This window comes from Leptidea sinapis, chromosome 13, assembly GCF_905404315.1.
Source record: "Leptidea sinapis chromosome 13, ilLepSina1.1, whole genome shotgun sequence".
Lineage (NCBI taxonomy): Eukaryota > Metazoa > Arthropoda > Insecta > Lepidoptera > Pieridae > Leptidea > Leptidea sinapis.
The window spans coordinates 1,376,616-1,395,268 of record NC_066277.1 but is presented as its reverse complement, the minus strand read 5'-3'; the positions used below and the strand labels follow the sequence as shown (position 1 = coordinate 1,395,268).

Below are 18,653 nucleotides of genomic sequence, written 5' to 3'. Positions count from 1 at the left end.
TGTGGGAACTACTTACATTTTTAGATAGATCTTGAATATCACATTTAATTGAGGTTGCAGTTTGTATCTCATCTAATTCGTGCAGATTATTTAAACTATCCATAGTGAGTTAATTGTGACTGGTAGTCATAAGACACTGATGTTCTATGTGTGGCCATTTTAGTATATAATATAAACATGCATACGAGAGTGCTTTTGTTGTGTGATATCTGTGAGAGTAGTTGGAGTGTAGTTATACACATGTAACTTATTGGTATAAAATGATATTGACTTTTTACCTTACATAATGCTAACTTCAGATTAGGATTGTGTGTTTTGAATGTCAGTAGATTAAGTTGTGGGATATATGTTATATTGTGTGTGTATTGCATGTGTGAGTTATTATTACACAGTAGCAATTTAACATAAATAATATTGAAAATACTAGATTTAAAATTAAAAGTGTCCGTTTGAAATTTAATTAATAAAGTCACAATATATTTTTCTGCAAATCTACTAGACACTGCTCTGATCTAATTATGATTTGTTTATCTCCTTCTTTTTTCCGGAGGAAGATATTGCCATTAGAGCACCAACAGAAAGCGTATTTGTTCTTCTTACGAAATTCTCTGGCTTGGGGATAAAGTTTTTTAGTTCTTGATGGTATTTTTTCTTCTATGTACACAGGTTTCTGATTCCCGGGGAGGCCAATCAGCTTAGTGTTTAATTTATCATGGCCAATTTTTGGTTATTGAATTTTCGCACAAAGGATAGCAACTGCTGTTTTCTTAGTACTGTGGAAAATTCCACAATAATAGGTCGCGTAGTGGATGTTTTTCCAGGAAGGCGGTACACATCACGAAGGTCACTTGGGGAAATAGGTAATCCGACTGCTTGACTAATATTAGATTATAAGAGATCATTAAGCTTACTAACACTTTCTTGTTCAAGTGGCGGAATATTACGTATTTCGATACAAGACGACCGAGATTTGTGATCAGTATCTAGAAGTTTACGCTCTAGTTCTGTAATATATTGTTGTTGTTGTTGCCGCTCTTTTTTCAAATATTCAACTTAATTTTTTAGGAGTTCAAATTGGATATTCATAAAAGAAATAGATTCCCTAATTTCTTCGTTTATTTTATGTATATCTTGGTTAGATTTTTGAATTTCAGCATTCTGTTTCTTCAAGGCATCCATATCTCCGACTAGTTTTGACAGCAATGTAGTTTGAGTGGGCAAGGATTGCATTAAGTTAATATTTGATAGTTCAGGCGTTGTATCATCAATTAAATACTTTTTATTTGGGGAGCTATTCGGCCTCAGGCGTTTGGATCGTTTTTTATTTGCTTGCTCATCTTGCAGGGTCTCATTTGAGTCAGTGTCCGTTTTTGATTGAGTACTAGGGGGCTTTGATTTGTCCATATTTCGTACCGGGGAGCGTTGAACATATGCCATCATAGAATTTCGAGTTTTTAGTGAATTTAGTGTTTTCTAGATATCTTCAAATAATCAATTCAATAAAGGTTTTATTATTTTCAGTAATACCTTTGTAGTATATGTTCTTACTAGTAATGTTGAAGAGTTGAACAACAAATATAAATTAAAAATGTTTTGAATATTGTTATATTTCTAAGAAGAGAAGAGTTTCTCGCCGCCACCGCAGTCCCGCAGCGACCACGATTCATGCAATTGGATCGAAATATCACCAAATTAATAAAATATATATCGTGAGTACCCGTCATAATAATTACAATGTTAGAGCATACTCTTACGTAAAAAACTTACATCACATCTCTTGAAGTTTCGTAATTGGTGGCGGGTCTTACCCGATTGCCAGAAATTACATTGACAAAAGCTCATACAAGAAAAACCGTGTGGTGTCGTGGAGCACCGGATAGGAACGAAGTTCCTTATTATAAAAATATTAATTTTACTGATTTTCTAGGAAAAAATAGGTAGTTTTCATTAAATTCCACTGTCTAAAATAAAAAAAGTGTAGGTATACTTATGCATGCACGCAAGAAGTTATACTTCTTTGGCGTAACAAAACAAATCCTTAAAATTATTTATTCATCGTGCTATTCTACGTTGTAGAAAGAACTATATTGTAAAAATCGTGTAATAAATTATTGAATATTAAGGAATACGGCTGTATTGGCTTGAACCCTTTGCCTGTCCTAATATTGGACGGAGAAACCAAAAAAATAATAATTAATGTCGCAAACGTCAGACAGAAAACTTTTGTTTAGTTGTCGTTGTGCGCGCGCAACGTATAATAGTCGCAGAAGTTTAACTTCAATAACATCAAAATGGTAAACTGTGAACGTCATTATGTTTTGCTTTTATCTCAATGTAATTTTGCAGTTATAAACGTATTTAAATATTCGTTTATTGTATTTTGTTTTTTTTTTTCTTTATTGATTTATGGGCTTTTATACATATGTACATGTCAGCCCCATTATAATCTAAGTACGTATTTTGGTTTGATTTGGCCTTGTTACCAATGCTCTAAATAAATAAAATAAACAATCAATGTAATTTCTCAGAAATGTGTCAAATGTCAATCATTGTTTCTTGTCAATTATTTATATGCAAAAAAAGTGTCGTTACAACTTTTGGTCTTAATTTTTTCCTTTCCCTTTCGCAACGCGCGATAAGGAACTTCGTTCCAATAATGAGAGTTTAGCTCTTTTAAGAGAATAAATCAAAGATATAATTTGAGGTTCTCTTTGCATATTTTAAAGGGAAGTAATTAAAAAATATATATATTTCAAAAAGTTTAGGCCTATCGCAGACGACAGACTATCCGTGATGCACTTTTTAGTCTGTGATAATAAATCATATAGAATTATGAATAAAGATATAAGCATCTATTAAAATAGTTAAAGGGACTGTCGAAAATAAAATAACGAATTATAAAATAATTGCTTACAATTTATATTTACAGTTGAACAAATTAAAGTTGATAAAAAAAGACACCTTACTTCAATCGTATTTACATTTTTACAAATGGCGCCACACGCACTGAGCGGTGGACCAATCAATCCGGCGGCGAGTTGAGTGTGTCATGTTGAAGTACAAACTCTTTGGCACCTGGCTGCAGAACTGGTGTTTTGGTTACATTTTTAGAAAGAGCAATGTTTTTTCACCTTACAATACTGTTCGAAGTTTGTAAGAACGTGTGGCCGAATGAGCAAATATAAAATTATGCGCAGTTGTGATTTTAATTTTTAATTAAAATAAGGGACGAGACGAGCAGGACGTTCAGCTGATGGTAATTGATATACCCTGCCCAATACAATGCAGTGCCGCTCAGGATTATTGAAGAACGCAAAAATTCTGAGCCACACAACAACTGCGCTCGTCGTCTTGAGACATAAGTCAAGTCTCATTTGCCCAGTAATTTCACTAGCTACGGCGCCCTTCAGACCGAAACACTGTAATGCTTACATATTACTGCTTCACGGTAGAAATAGGCGCCGTTGTGGTACCCATAATCTAGCCGGAAAACGGTGCAAAGGAGCCTCCCACTGGTAATGCGATGGAGTATCTGCGACTCTGTAAAAAAAACAGAACAAGCTTATTGTAGTAGTTTTACCAACACAAACACAATCAACTACAGCAAGAGCACCTTACATTAGCACATCAAGTTGAGGTCCACATGAGAGACACCTCTACGACGACTTGGAGTATCTCTTCCAGAACCTCTTGACGTCGTCGTGGCCCGGCTTGGTGACCACCATTGTGCGCGTGCGTTCGTTCTGCCAGCTCAACACGCGCTCTTGACGGGCGTAGTCCCGCAGCACTACGAAGTCAGCCTGCATCGCGAGTTACATAATAATAACTTTATTTTCTCACCAACAACCAAAATTAAAATACAGCGAAAATTCAGGGGATCCAAAAGTTTTAGTCGTGGATCGCTGGTGCCTGTGGTACTCAGGTAATAAAATACCGTACCCATAGTACCGTAAATATAGTATTACTGGTCAGCAGAATTCCACTTTTACACAGTGGCTAAACAGATCTAAAAATCAAAAGGATAGAGGTAAATGTATGTATATGCATGAGAGAGAGAGAGAATATGTGTGTGTGTGTGTGTGTGAGAGAGAGAGAGAGAGAGGGTGTATGTAACACCATTCGTGCGATAGGGTGTTCATGGTTCATAGGTGTGGTAACCATCCAAGACCTCCAAAAGTCCCTCTGTGTGACAGTAGTCTCGCAAAAGGAACCAATCGTGTGCAGCTGTTCGACATTTACGTAATACTTTTTATCTATTTTATCTTTGCAAAGTTTGATCCTTATCAGCAACGGAGTCCATTGGTCCAATAATACAAGATGTAATTTTTTTTAAATCATTCGGGTCATTTAATAAAATAAAAATAGTAATAGTAAAATTATATTATAAAATATTATTATTAAACGAGTTCAACGCCATTAGTGGAAGTTTGATTTTTAAGCCCTAGTAGAAGATATGCCTAATAATTAATATAAGGTATTTAATTAAAATCAAATTAAACTCAACAGTATTATGTAATTTAATTTAAGTTAAGATTGTTTGTATATCTATGTGTAATGCCTGAAAATAAATGATTTATTATTTAATCATATAAACCTAAGTCCGAATGCAATGGTCCTTCGAACCTGTTGCTAAGTAGGTGTAACCGGTTGGAAGTGCTCCACCCGCCACTTGCCATATGAATTTAGATTTCAGTTTATCCAGTATATCTCCGTGAAACACAGGTCTGACAGGAACCCTCACCTGCGATAAGAACTGGTTGTAGACAACACCCTCGGTGTAGGTGAAGCGGTTTCGCTCACTCTCCCACAGCCGCACCTGGTCCAACACAGTGGGCGGCAGCACAGATGTACACGCGGCCACGCCTGCACTATCAGTGTTCAGCATCTATACACACACACACACTCGTCATAGACCGCTCCTCATATGATCCACCACTTGCGTTACGGTAGAACGCGTTTCATCAACCAGCCGCAGGGCGAAAGGTAAAAGGGGATGTCCCATTATATGCAATTGCTTATAAAACTCTTAAATCTAACTTACTTAGCCCCTTAAATCTAGCGACAAAAATCTCTTGGGCATTACTATGCCATGCTAAGAAGTACTCTTCTTACTAGCCAAGATTGATCAAGTTATGCAGGAACAATAATAATCTATCTTTCTCAAGTTAGATCGACAATCCTAGCAACATTATCCATCAAAAACGAAATTGCGTAAATATTTAGATAAAAAGGCTAACAAATGTCAGAAAAATTATTATATCGATTATTGCTGGGCTTGCCGCGGTTTTGTTTGGCATCAGGTATGTTTGCTGAAGCACGAACGGATGATTTCTATGCCATCGTAAGGAAAAGGACGTCATCCGTCCTGGCAAGGCTGCGTTCCAGCTCAAACAGTATCCTTAATATGATAGCGGGAAAACTGGATTTGCCAATACTGCAACGATTCGTTCAAGTTCTTGTCCGATAAAAACATACTATCTCTGATTGTTATCAAAGTTATTCTATGTTTTAATTATGTATTAAAAATAAATTATATTGAATTATGTATTAAGAATAAATTATATTATGTTGAGCAAATTGTAATATACTAACATAGTTTTTTAAACCTGTTACTAACAAAATATGTGCCTTTGTTGCTCCAATAAAGAAATTTATTATTATTATTATTTAATATATACATATTAACAAGCGCTACCAACATCACGAACCGCGGAATATATATTTATATAACTACAATTATTTATTAATGTATTAGTAATGTTATTTTATATAATAATTATTGCTTAGTTGAAGAGAACACTTTAATCAGTAGTGAATAAACCATAGATTTCCACGAAAGTATCAACATTAATTTTTTCTGTTTATTTTGGTAATTATCTGATTGTTGTTGATAAAGAATGATATAAATATAATTGTTAAAATATTATTATAAGTAACTATAATAGCATATAATATTCAGATCTTTACTAAACTAACTTTAATTTGATTCGTGTAAGTTAGTTGGCGCTACAGCAGTGCCAACTAACATTTGTGAGTATAACACAGTTGGTAGTCGTACCCCTATACATATAAACTAGACTGCTAAGTTCGAGTATTCTTTTTTTTATGGAAAAGGAGGACAAACCAGCGTACGGGTCACCTGGTGTTAAGTGATCACCGCCGCCCACATTATCTTGCAACACCAGAGCATCCGGTCTTTAAGGAAGGTGTACGCGCTGTTTTTGAAGATACCCAAGTCGTATCGTCCCGGACACACCGCACATGGAAGCTCATTCCACAGCACATTATTCATTACTTATTGTGAATTCTAAGTTCAAACTTAACATAACAAGCATTGTGTGTGTTTAAATACAACCCCTTCTACACAAATTATTTGTTTGAGTTTTTTTTTTAATTGATGGTTATTTCATTAAATCGGTTGCATTTTTTTCGCATGTGTTTGAATGGCAGAGACGGCGCAGTCAGTGCTAAAACCGCCACTGCGCACAGTCTACCGCCAGACTGACCTGGGGGTGCGAATGTTGTTCCAAGTACTTTATGATTTGCTCCGCTGAGATGCCCCCGCGGAACGCTTGCCGGACACTCTCCCTCGTTATGACTCCCACCACCAGGTTCGGAAATCTGCAACGACACAAAGGAGATATTAAGATGTTACACCAGTAGATCTGTCTTGTGTCTATTGAACAATTAGAAATTATAATATTGCTAGTACTAATTAAAAACGCCGTGGCCACTAATCTATAAAAATTAAAATGGATTAATCGCATGTGAATCTATGTTTATCGGGAACCGTGCCACAGATAAACAATGTGTATCGTAAAAAATTCCATACATGGCATACCTTTTCGAGTGGGAGGCTACCTTGCACAGGAAGCCGGCTAGATTATGTGTACCACAACGGCGCCTTTCTGCCGTGAAGCAGTAATGTGTAATCATTACTGTGTTCCGGTCTGAAGGGCGCCGTAGCTAGCGAAATTACTGGGCAAATGAGACTAAACATCTTACGCCTCAAGGTGACGAGCGCAATTATTGTAGAGCCACACAGAATTTTTGGGTTTTTTCAAGAATCCTTAGCGGTACTGCATTGTAATGGGCAGGGCATCAATTACCATCAGCTGAACATCCGTCTGGTCCATAATAAAACCTGTATTAATATTGTAGCCACATGAGGTCGTACCTGTACATGAGCTCAGTGAACAGCCCCAGTAGCGCCACCTGCAGCGCGCTCTGCGTGTACCCGTACACGCGGTAGTTGCTCTCCACCACGATGTAGCCGACGCCCCGCCCCCCGCCCGCCAGCCCCGCCTCATCGCGCACGCACGTGATGTTAAGCGCCAGCCGCGTGGGGTAAAAGCGGCCTGCCTTGCGCTGCAAATGCCAATCACCAGAACCATAAATGTAACATGTCTGTACGATACCAGAGGGTTGCACGATATATAATTTTAAATTAGTTAGCATTAACTTACCGCGGCATTGTTAACTTTTTTTAAGTAATCTATTCACTGTAGGCTTTTAATCATATCTTTTTAAAGAACGCTCTAATATAATAGTCCTTCGATCCGGAGTACTTACGAATTGATAAATAAATATGAATTAAAATGTTAAAAAGGATTTATGATGATTTTTTGTACATTAAAAGATATAATATATAAATAAAAAGAAAGAAGAGCATAATTTGCCCCATCACAACATAACTGGAGTTTGAGTAAATCTTGATGTATTCTCTGGGGATCTGTGGAAGGTCACAAAGGTCATCGCGCTCCAACTGGGGAACTCCATTATAAACCACTGCATTTTTCAATAATGATTATACTTATACATTAGAGATATACTAAAATGTACCACTAAACCACTAATGAGTGGAAAAACTGCTGAACCGCAAATCGAAAAACTGATAAAATCCCGAAACCAACCGATAAACACGCGTACATGTCCTGTAGTCCTGCGACTCAAACTGTAGGAGCCCCATCCCGGCATACCTTCCGCTGGTAGAGCAGACCGAACTCGCGTAGGTGCTGCAAGAACACCAGCATGTTGTTGCACATGCCCTCCTTGCTGTAGTCCTGCGACTCAAACTGTAGGAGCCCCACCCCGGCATACCTTCCGCTGGTACAGCAGACCGAACTCGCGTAGGTGCTGCAAGAACACCAGCATGTTGTTGCTCATGCCCTCCGTGCTGTAGTCCTGCGACTCAAACTGTAGGAGCCCCACCCCGGCATACCTTCCGCTGGTACAGCAGACCGAACTCGCGTAGGTGCTGCAAGAACACCAGCATGTTGTTGCTCATGCCCTCCGTGCTGTAGTCCTGCGACTCAAACTGTAGGAGCCCCACCCCGGCATACCTTCCGCTGGTACAGCAGACCGAACTTGCGTAGGTGCTGCAAGAACACCAGCATGTTGTTGCTCATGCCCTCCGTGCTGTAGTCCTGCGACTCAAACTGTAGAAGCCCCACCCCGGCATACCTTCCGCTGGTAGAGCAGACCAAACTCGCGTAGGTGCTGCAAGAACACCAGCATGTTGTTGCTCATGCCCTCCGTGCTGTAGTCCTGCAACACAACATGCGAGTTTGTATATCATACTGGCTGCAGCATGTTATCTCAAGTGCTTGTACTAAGTTTGGTGCTGCAGACGACCATATGTGCCAAAATACTTTTATCATCAGTATGAGGAATCGGCCTGGAAAGATTACCAAAGCAAGCTCATTTCACAGTTCGATTGTACGTGGTAGGGAGTTCCTTGAACCAGACTGTGGAGGAACGCCAAATATTCTGATGGGGAGGATGCTAGTGAGGTCTGGAGCCTAATTTGGAATTCCAGGATCAATCAGGTCAAAAATCTCTTCGATAGATCTTGTCACACACTTATTTACACTACAGCAGCAATAAAAGGCTAGGTACCTACCTTTCCGAGGGTGCTGAAGCTGAGCTGGTAGAGGAAGGCCAGGCACTCGGCCGAGCTTAGGTTTCTCTTCTCCGCCGTATGCAGGTAGTGTTGCAGGAACAGCCACACCTGCAACAAGCACAGTCAGTAGCCAGTGAAGACAAATCTTGTTAAATACGCGACGTCTACAATATTTTATTATTTATAAAAATAAACAGTCCCGTTTTATATTAAGAATAGAAAAAAATATATAAAGAAAAAAAGGACATGTTTGACCTAATCATAGAATAAAGAGTATAAAAATTTATGTTTAGTTCGTAGAGAAGGTGAACTCACAAGGCATTAATACATTAGTTAATATCAGGGCAACTTGTGGTTGTAAGGTCGAGAGCTAATTTGACAAAGCCAAATCTGCCTTCCAACTCGCACGATGACAGAAGAAAGAATTCCTTACGGCCTTGTTCACAATTGGGTTCAGTTAATTTCAGAGCTTAGGTGGGCGAAAATGGCAGCAGGAGCTATTTAGCTCTTTACCTGTGCCTGTAAGGTCGAGGACCAATGAGCCAATTTGACAAAGCCAAATCTGCCTTCCAGCTCGCACTATGACAGAAGAAAGAATTCCTTACGGCCTTGTTCACAATTGGGTTCAGTTAATTTCAGGGCTTAGGTGGGCGAAAATGGCAACAGGAGCTACTTAGCTCTTTACTTTTGGCTGTAAGGTCGAGAGCCAATTTGAAAACGCCAAATCTGCCTTCCAACTCGCACGATGACAGAAGAAAGAATTCCTTACGGCCTTGTTCACAATTGGGTTCAGTTAATTTCAGGGCTTAGGTGGGCGAAAATGGCAACAGGAGCTACTTAGCTCTTTACTTTTGGCTGTAAGGTCGAGAGCCAATTTGACAAAGTCAAATCTGCCTTCCAACTAGCACTATGACAGAAGAAAGAATTCCTTACGAACTTGATCAATTGTGGATGCCTAGACGAGAAGTTTACGTTTTTTCGTTCGCGCGTTGGTTTGTGTTCGTCTCTAAAGCGCAGATCGAAACACGTCTGAACTAACCGTCACTAGAACCTACAAAAGTTTAATTATTAAAGTTGTTAATTTTTGTAAGGGAAGTATGTACTTAGCCAAGTTAGTGAGTCTTTTGTATGGCAAAGTATATTATGTTGCGAGAGCAAGATAAAAACATAGAAAAGTGAAATTTGTTTTAAATTTCAAAGATCAGACCTGAATTCTCTAAATTTTTTTATTTCTCCATATTGATTATGATCTTAAAATTTGTGTGCATTATTTATGTGATTTTTTCGCAAATATCCTGGTGACAATTCATTAATAAAAAATAAAAATTCATGGAGTGTAGTTTGGTCCAACTTGAGAGAGACTTGGGGCCCATAATTATTTTTATTTCCAATATTTGTTTGTATGGGCATTATTAGGCAGAGAATTTATAGACGGTTTGAGGGTTCATTATAACAACAGTAAGTATATTTAACGAAATAATTCTTGATGTAATGAAATACTATTTACAAATGGATAAAGACAGTATGTTATATATAATGTACAGAACAACATCTGTCGGGTCAGCTAATATTGTATATATGTGAAGGATACCTGTTTAGCTGTACTGAGCAGAAGGAACTGGAAGCCAGCTTTAGTTATGACAGCTGAACCATCCTCCGCATCTCTGGAACAAGAGCAGCTATTGTAGTATGCAACACATCAGGTGACGAGCGTAGTTGCAGTGCCGCTCAGAATTTTTGGGGTTTTTAAAGAATCCTGAGCGGCACTGCATTGTAATGGGCAGCGTATCAATTACCATCAGCTGAACGTCCTGCTCGTGTCATCCCTTATTTTCATTTTTTTTTTAAATGTCTGTAGTCTGACCCTCAGTACGTTTTGTAAAGGTTATTCTTTAGTTGTGTAGTTTACACAGATATTAGTTTAAATCAAATCAAAATCACTTTACTCATTTAGGTCAAAAAAATTACGCTTATGAATGTCAAAGTTATTCTTATTACCATTTACCAGCACTTCGAAAAGGTGACAAGAATCTCATTGTGACATCCTTTAAATCAAAATTTACCGGTTCATCCCAGCCACTGTTCAGGCATTATCTACAAATAAATTTAAATGTTTGATTAAAAAATGGCGCTGTCGTAAATCCTATTACGCCACAGCTGAGCTAAGTTATCGGACAGCCTGGGACTAGATTATTATTATTTTATAGCAATAATAATGACAGTACAATATTGTATATTTGATTAAAAAGAGCAAAAAAGGTATGCTGGGAGAGTTTCTTGAGCCGCTTCTTCTCTCTCAGAGCGCCATTTGTTTCCGAAGCGGTGATAGTGTTAGAAAGGACATCAAAAAGAATTCTAAAGGAATCAATTTGAGAAAATTAATGCCTTTTTTATGTTTACCAAGTGTTGTTGGAATTAGTTATGTTATTGTCACTTCCTATGGTAAATAAATATGTTTCTATTTCTATTGATGCATCGGATAACTGTTCCACATTTCAGCTGTATTGTCCCAAAAAACGGTACAGCTACCAAACTATGAATCATTATCAAACAATAGACCACAAGACTTCAAAATAATTAAGCTTCTTGCATTTCTAAAACCCCCAAAATTTTGATGTTATCAACATTAAAAAGGGGTTTCCACCAGCAAGAGAAGACAAACAATGTCTTCAATGATATATTATGTGGTGAACCTAGTCATGAGCCCAGCATGCAACAGTATTCGGACAGCATCAGCACTGATGCCCTCAGTCTGCTGGCTGCCCACCATGTAGTGCAGCACACACTCCCATCTCTCCAACGCATATGCATCCAGGAATGCCACGTCTCTCGCTTTGCCATCCGGCTCCAACGTTTGTGACATGCTCCATGGACGGCCTCTGTCGGAGCGAATAATATTATAATTTATTTATTTAATAGGTACACACAACAGATTTACAACAAATACATAATTTACAGATAAAAAACTATCAGCTAAATACAAGAAAGGCTGCAGCTCCACGAGGGTACACAGCATGTTTAGCAGAAATGAATAACTACTAAAATACAATAATAATAGCGAATTTAGAACTTGCTTTAGGTAATGTAATATAATAATAAAAAGACAGATTTTTTTTATTTCGAGAAAAAAACAGAACAATTATCTAAAATCTAGCTAAAACAATTGTTCCTTAGAAATGATACAAAATGTATGAGCTTCATTTTAGATCATGTATTGCAGTAATTCTCTTGTTTATTACATTTTTAAATTGTGCAAAATTATTTATATTAAAATCTATATTAATATCAACAGTGACAAAGTTTTTATTGAATGAATTCATAAGTCTATTAATTGGAGCGCGGAAACCTGCATTTGTGCGACATCTATTAACTATAAATGGTTCTTGCGATCTAGTACCAAGTGTAGGTATTCTAAAATTAATATCTTGCAATAGTTCTGGTGTGTTGAGCAAATGACGAATGACAGATAATGTTGTAAAATTGTAATCATTTAATAGTTCATGAGAACTTAATCTACTTTTATTTAGTCGAAAATGTACAGCACGCAAAAACTTTTTCTGATTTATTTCTATTTTATCACCTATAAAGATACCATAAATAGAGTAATAAGGATTCCAAATCACAGATGCATATTCAAGATATGGTCTTATTAGAGTTTTATAAAGAATCGTATATGATAAAGGCTTTTGGACAAAATGACGTGAATAATTATGGTAATGTTATATTAAGATTTTTTTTAAATAATTTAAACTAATCAAGGAATTTATTAATAAAAGAAAAAGATAGATTTGGACAAATAGACGTGAACAATTACGGTAAGGTTATGTTAAGATTTTATTTTAATAATTTAAACTAATTAAGAAATTTATACGAACTAGATTTCCATTTCCAAACAGATAAACTGTGGATGTTAGTGGCGTCACTATTTTCGAGTAGAAGGGCATTATATTGATGAAATATTCTATAGATAGGGTTATGGAAGGACACATTGTTATTACAGAATGGAATGGTAAAAAGCTGTCTTAAAGAACGATTGGGAACTCTTAGATGAATGTCCGACAAGAGGGCAGTAGAAATAAGGTAATACCATAGCTATGGTTACATGATTAATAAAAAATTGAAATTAGGTGTATTTTTTTTGCTTAATTTATTTATTGGATTAGGAGTTATTTTCCGAAAACCAGGTTAAACAGGATTACTTTGCTAAAACTCATGAACAAATCATAATATGATTGTGTATATAATTTGCGCCAGCCATCAGAACTTTCAAACAATTTTAACAAACAAGCAACATGTTATACTTGCACGTCAACTAAACATGGTTACTATCTACTCAACAATATCATAAAGCATCATACAATGTTTTGGAGGGTGTAGCAAAGGCCAGGTGGGGAGTTTGTTAACTGAGCACATACATACCCTCCTAGAAGTGCAACTTTTAGATTCTTCTTGAAAGAGTGAGATAGGAACCATCCCGGCAGACCACCAGGTATAGGTGCCTCATTCCACACCGATAGTTCCGACAGTGCTTCACTTGCTTTGATTTGTTCCCTTCAAATAAAAATAATTATATCATCTAACAAATTAATAAATTGATAACCAAATGAGTTATTTGTACCTTAAATTTGTAATAAGATTAACATATATATAAAGTGTTTCACGTATAATTCTATTGTTACTAAGTTTGGTTTCTTAGATAGTATTAATTATAATAATCATAAAGTTAACCATTAATAATTAAATTAAATAAGGTGGAAGCTATTGTGATGTTAGATGATTTTATTTATTTATTTTGGAAACAAACAATATTAACAAAAATATAGAATAGATATGTATTTATATAAAACTTAACCAATAACAGTTACTTGTTAATGTTTAAATACATACAGATGTGGTCAACTAATTAGGGACACTCTCTAGTTCAAACCTGCTCATCAAAGAGTAGTTAAGAGTCAAAAACTCCAACATCTTTAATGATACACACTCAGGAATTATTTGGTTATTTGTAAGAGTATTTAATGGCGAAACTATTACAAGTAATTTTAAATATTTTATTATCATCGGCATACAATAAAAACTGGGCAGTGCTAATAAATTAACTAACTAAATAAATAATAGAGGACCTAAACGCGATCCTTGTGGTACCCCGGATGGGACTGGAATAAGAGATGAGCAGTAACACTTTATGGTTACTGCTGGTTACTTAGGTACGACTCAATCCAACGCAGAAGGTGGCTGGGTGGTGTACACGGCCAGCAATGTACACATCTTAGTTTTTGGAGAACTATAAAATATATATAAAATTACTAAACTTATTTACATATAAATTGGTCTTACCTATATACCTCAAAACAGGTGAACAATATTTTATGTCTCTATTTTATGTTATTTTTTTATTACTACAGTGATAAAAATAGGTCCGTCAATGAAATATTCTTGTATTGATTAAATATTTGTATATATATGTTTGCAAAAGAACAATGTTATTGTCCATAAAAATCAAAGTTTAATTTGCTGACCTCTTTAGGATATTTCGAATAAAAATATGTAGAATCAAAATGATGCACATATTATATAGGAATTTTAAAATGTTGAAGTGTTGTGATGACATACAAAATAATTGTTGATCTCCGTTTTTGTTTGGCTTATAGTCTGAGCTTTTCCTTACTCCATACCATTCAAAGTGATGTTTTATAAATATGGACTAGAGTTAAGACTCTCTAGATTAGTCAGAGCCAAGGCTAAACACACTCTATAGATCTTAGTCTAAGAGTGGGCCCACGGCACTTAAACCACAATATAATGTTGAATCTTAAGTACTCGTTTTTATTAGTTTAATCTTATAAAAAAAATTGAATGCCCTGCAGTCTATGGTCTTCAAGGTCACCAATCTCATGAGATCATTTAGCAAATCAGAGGTTAAGAAAGATATTAAGCTAATTAAAAAAAAATAGTGAAATTATCACATAACATACTTTGCATGAGTTTGTGAGACCCACGATGCTACAACAGCTTGAGGTACTGGTTGTTCTACGAATAGGAGACGTATAACAAAATGTCGAGCCAATTCTGGCAATTCTCTGTAAATAACAATATGGAATTAATATTATCTTAAGACTATAATTTATTCATATATTTTTATTCAAAATAGTGTTCAATAATCACTTATTTGACTTATCATGCAGCAGATTTCATAATCATTCAGGCACCATTTGTGGTGCCCATTCATTCATGCTAGTGGACAGTGGACCAGCTACTGCCCCAACCATATAAACAAGGGTGCATGATGAAGCCTGCCACAAGTACTCAACCAAATACCACTAATGAATATGTATACATATTATCATACAATAATGCTCACTGAATACCTCTACTTACAAAAAACTAATTTGTTTAAAATTGTAATTGAAATCTTAAATCCTTTTTGGCAATTCTCCTATTGAGAGTACCAATCAGAGATGTCATGGAATGTCACATTTAAAACAAATAAATTACATACAGGGAATAGTAGTGACCTTTCTACAAAACCCACAATATAAGATTTTGTTTTTCAAATTTTATTTGTGTATTAATTAATTTTTTCAAATCCTAGAAGTGAGGGTTGTCACTTTAAAAACATAACATATTGCTTAGATTTACAAGAGCGACATCTCAAGTCAATTTCCTAATATGCAAATATTGGGGTTGAGCAGGTTATCAACTGTAAAGTAGATCCTGTAGATGAAGCCACAACCTGAGAGTTGAACAAAACAAACAGAATTTTATAACGAGGCAGTACTGGAACCGTTAGCTCAGATGGTTAGAGCACCGGCACGGAACGCCAGAGGACATGGGTTCATATCCCGCATCGTTCATAAAATTTTGTTTCTCAAATTTTATTTGTGAATTAATCCTAGAAGTGAAGGTTATCACTTAAAACATAACATGTTCATAAAAATAGATTACAATAAACAGAGTACCTCTGCAATGGACCAAAAGACACAGTAACTCCCTGGGTAATGATGTTGCAGACACACTAGGTAAAAGGGACCACTACCTGGACCAGAACTATAGCTAATACCTCATGCACAAATGAAACATAGCTGCGCAAAAAAAAATTAAAAGAAGGCCACCTAACAGAATGGAGGACGCAGGCAAACTAAGAATGGAGATCCATTGTCATCCAATAGCTGTGCTGTCAGTGCTCCTGTAATTCATATGTTGCAAGAGAATGTGTGAGGTGGTGATCACTTAACCCATGTGATTGTTTGAACTCCTTAAAGGACAAAAATTTAAGTAAAAAACACTGAAAAATACGCAAAATTGTAGGTTTTATATGGGACAGCGCCCCTTACGAAATAATGTTATCATAGGCATATGTATGACGGACAGCCTATTATGCAGAGGATGCAAGCTGATGAAATGCCAGAGTACATGCTTTTAAGAGCATACAATTTCTGATTTTTTAAATACAAATAAATCTGATAATATAGCCTGTAGTATGGAATCGTTTGTGGCATTCACATAAAAATATAATGATAAATAACTAACCTGTATACGGCAAGACATATAGTCGGATAGTTGTAAAGAGTTTCTAAAAAATGAGACGAGCGACTTTTCAGATATTCATGCAAATCCTTACATTGTAGGGTGGGGGTTGAATGGAGATTCAAAGATTTTGATTTTGAGGACTCAGACATATTTTATAAATATTGAGTCTTAAAAATACTTGTTTTTGTAAAAATAATAGTGTACTGATAATTTTATGAAATTAGATTTTAGTTCAATTATCATTTCACCATACTCAGTTTCAGGCAACAGGTTTTTTTATTAGTTTTCTTCTTTCGGTTAAACTGGGAAAGGCATCTAAATAACAAACGCATAACGCAGAGCGAATCATGATAAAGTTATCGTCTGTTAGTTTGCCAAAATATAAAACGTCAAACGTCAAAAGTCAAAACTCAGTTTGGTCTGTCGAGCAGGGATGTGAATAAAAAGCCGAGGATATTTTATTTTTAGATGAAAATCGATTTTCTAAGCGAATGGAAGTAACATTGCAAATAATCGATTAGTAATCTATTATTTTTCAATCATAATCGATTTTTCATCTGCCACCTCCACATTGATTCTGTACTAAACATTCGTAGAAATGTGGCCGTCACTACCGACCATGGTGCAAATATTGTAAGATTTATTGAATTAGCATTTGGAGAGCAAAGCATATTCGATGCATGGCACACACATTAAAACCTTGATGTGCAAAATTCAGTAATGGCGATCGAAATAAAAATATTCATTTATAAACTACGCAGAATCTTTTTATGGAAAAGGAAGACTAACAACATCACATTCAGGTTCACCAAGGTGTACGGGATTTTTTTTGAAGGTACCCATGTTTTATCGTCCCGGAAACAACGGCACAAGAAAGCTCATTCCAAAGCTTTGTAGTACGTGGAAGAAAGTTCCTTGAAAACCGCACTGTGGAGAAACACCACACATCCAGATGGTTGGGATGATATTATAATTTTTAGCGTGTCGTAAAAAGGTGGAATTTGGTGGCAGGAATCAGGTGAAACAGCTCTTCAGAACAATCCCCGTGATAAATGGGAAGCGATAGAAGACACACAATGAAGGAACGTCTCTACGCAATGCCAGGCGATCAAGCCGTTCACAGAGCCCTGCGTCCTTCGGTCAACAATAGCAATGATCGAAGACTGCGTCACTCACAATTTAAGCAGTTCGTTGCCGCGATCAAATGGTTCGAGTTGATACGCTTAATACTGCATATGTGGCCGGATCTGGGCTGTATTGAGCGCTAGAGTGTGGGCCAGCTTGAAGCATTGCCGTGCTCTATTTATGACGCCCAGTTTCTTCGGAACCAATTTGGAATTGGCCCTTCAGACAACCGCGGAATTGGCAATCGCTCGAGATTTAAACACCCAGTATTCCGATACTAGGCGAGGCTTTAAGGGAGTCGAAGAGCGGTGAAATGACAGACTTGAGTCTTCTAGAGATTGGAATTGTAGAATATTTCCATCAGAGCGGAATTGGTGCAGACCAGTAATTGAAGAACACTCTAAGAATGTAACAGAAGGAGAAAATAAACACCTGATAGGTGTTTCATCACGATGAAATTCACAATTGCACATGCTTTAAAACTTTTAAGTATGCCTGGTCTGGACAGTGGGTATGTACTTTGATGAAGAAGCATTTTGGCCAAAATCTATAAACTATATTAGGACGATCCATTGAAGATATTTGAGAACCTAAGCTTTATCCGACGACAACAACTTCGGCCACTGATGATGTCGATAATGATAACATGTCGGAAACCCGCAACAGTTACTGAAGACTTTGAGAAACAGTCAAAGTCACAGTCAGACATCCGAATTAAAGATGAGTACATGGCTGCGCCTCTAATAAGAATGAAAGTAGTCGTTTTAGAATTCTGGAGAAGCTATGAGGGAGCTATTCCCAAAATGACACAGTTAGCGTGTAAGCCCTGTAGATGCTGGCTTCTTCCGCTCCAGCAGAAAAATTGTTCTTGATAGCTGGCACCATATTAACTAAGACCTGGAGCCAAAAATAATTATACTTATTCCTAATCTCATTGCCTAAGAATTCCCAGTTTTTTTTATATATATAATTTTATATATATATAATAAGATACTTTAGTTTTGTTAATTTATGTTGATTATTCTAAAAATTTTATTTGTGTTGATTATTTAAAAACTTCTTATGTTTTGTATATTTTTAATTAATATAACTGTGA

General features: G+C 36.4%; 1 protein-coding gene across 3 annotated transcripts; it reads right to left on the bottom strand.

Annotated features, from left to right (window-relative positions):
- Nucleotides 1-2,895: 2,895 nt before the first annotated feature.
- LOC126967715 (general transcription factor IIH subunit 4) lies at nucleotides 2,896-16,795 on the bottom strand. 3 transcript variants are annotated; one of them, XM_050812327.1, is made up of 12 exons: nucleotides 16,433-16,795; nucleotides 14,878-14,982; nucleotides 13,322-13,453; nucleotides 11,596-11,781; nucleotides 10,494-10,566; nucleotides 8,903-9,010; nucleotides 8,464-8,547; nucleotides 7,178-7,368; nucleotides 6,507-6,621; nucleotides 4,742-4,885; nucleotides 3,619-3,800; nucleotides 2,896-3,540 (listed from the first exon to the last, which is right to left on the bottom strand). In XM_050812327.1, exons 1-11 carry the CDS (start codon nucleotides 16,579-16,581, stop codon nucleotides 3,657-3,659), a joined length of 1,431 nt encoding a protein of 476 aa, XP_050668284.1. In that variant the 5' UTR covers nucleotides 16,582-16,795; the 3' UTR covers nucleotides 2,896-3,540; nucleotides 3,619-3,656. The 3 variants fall into 3 exon arrangements, with proteins under 3 accessions (XP_050668284.1, XP_050668285.1, XP_050668287.1); XM_050812328.1 differs by lacking the exon at nucleotides 8,464-8,547 and adding an exon at nucleotides 8,222-8,305; XM_050812330.1 differs by lacking the exon at nucleotides 8,464-8,547 and adding an exon at nucleotides 8,101-8,184.
- Between the last annotated feature and the right edge of the window lie 1,858 nt (nucleotides 16,796-18,653).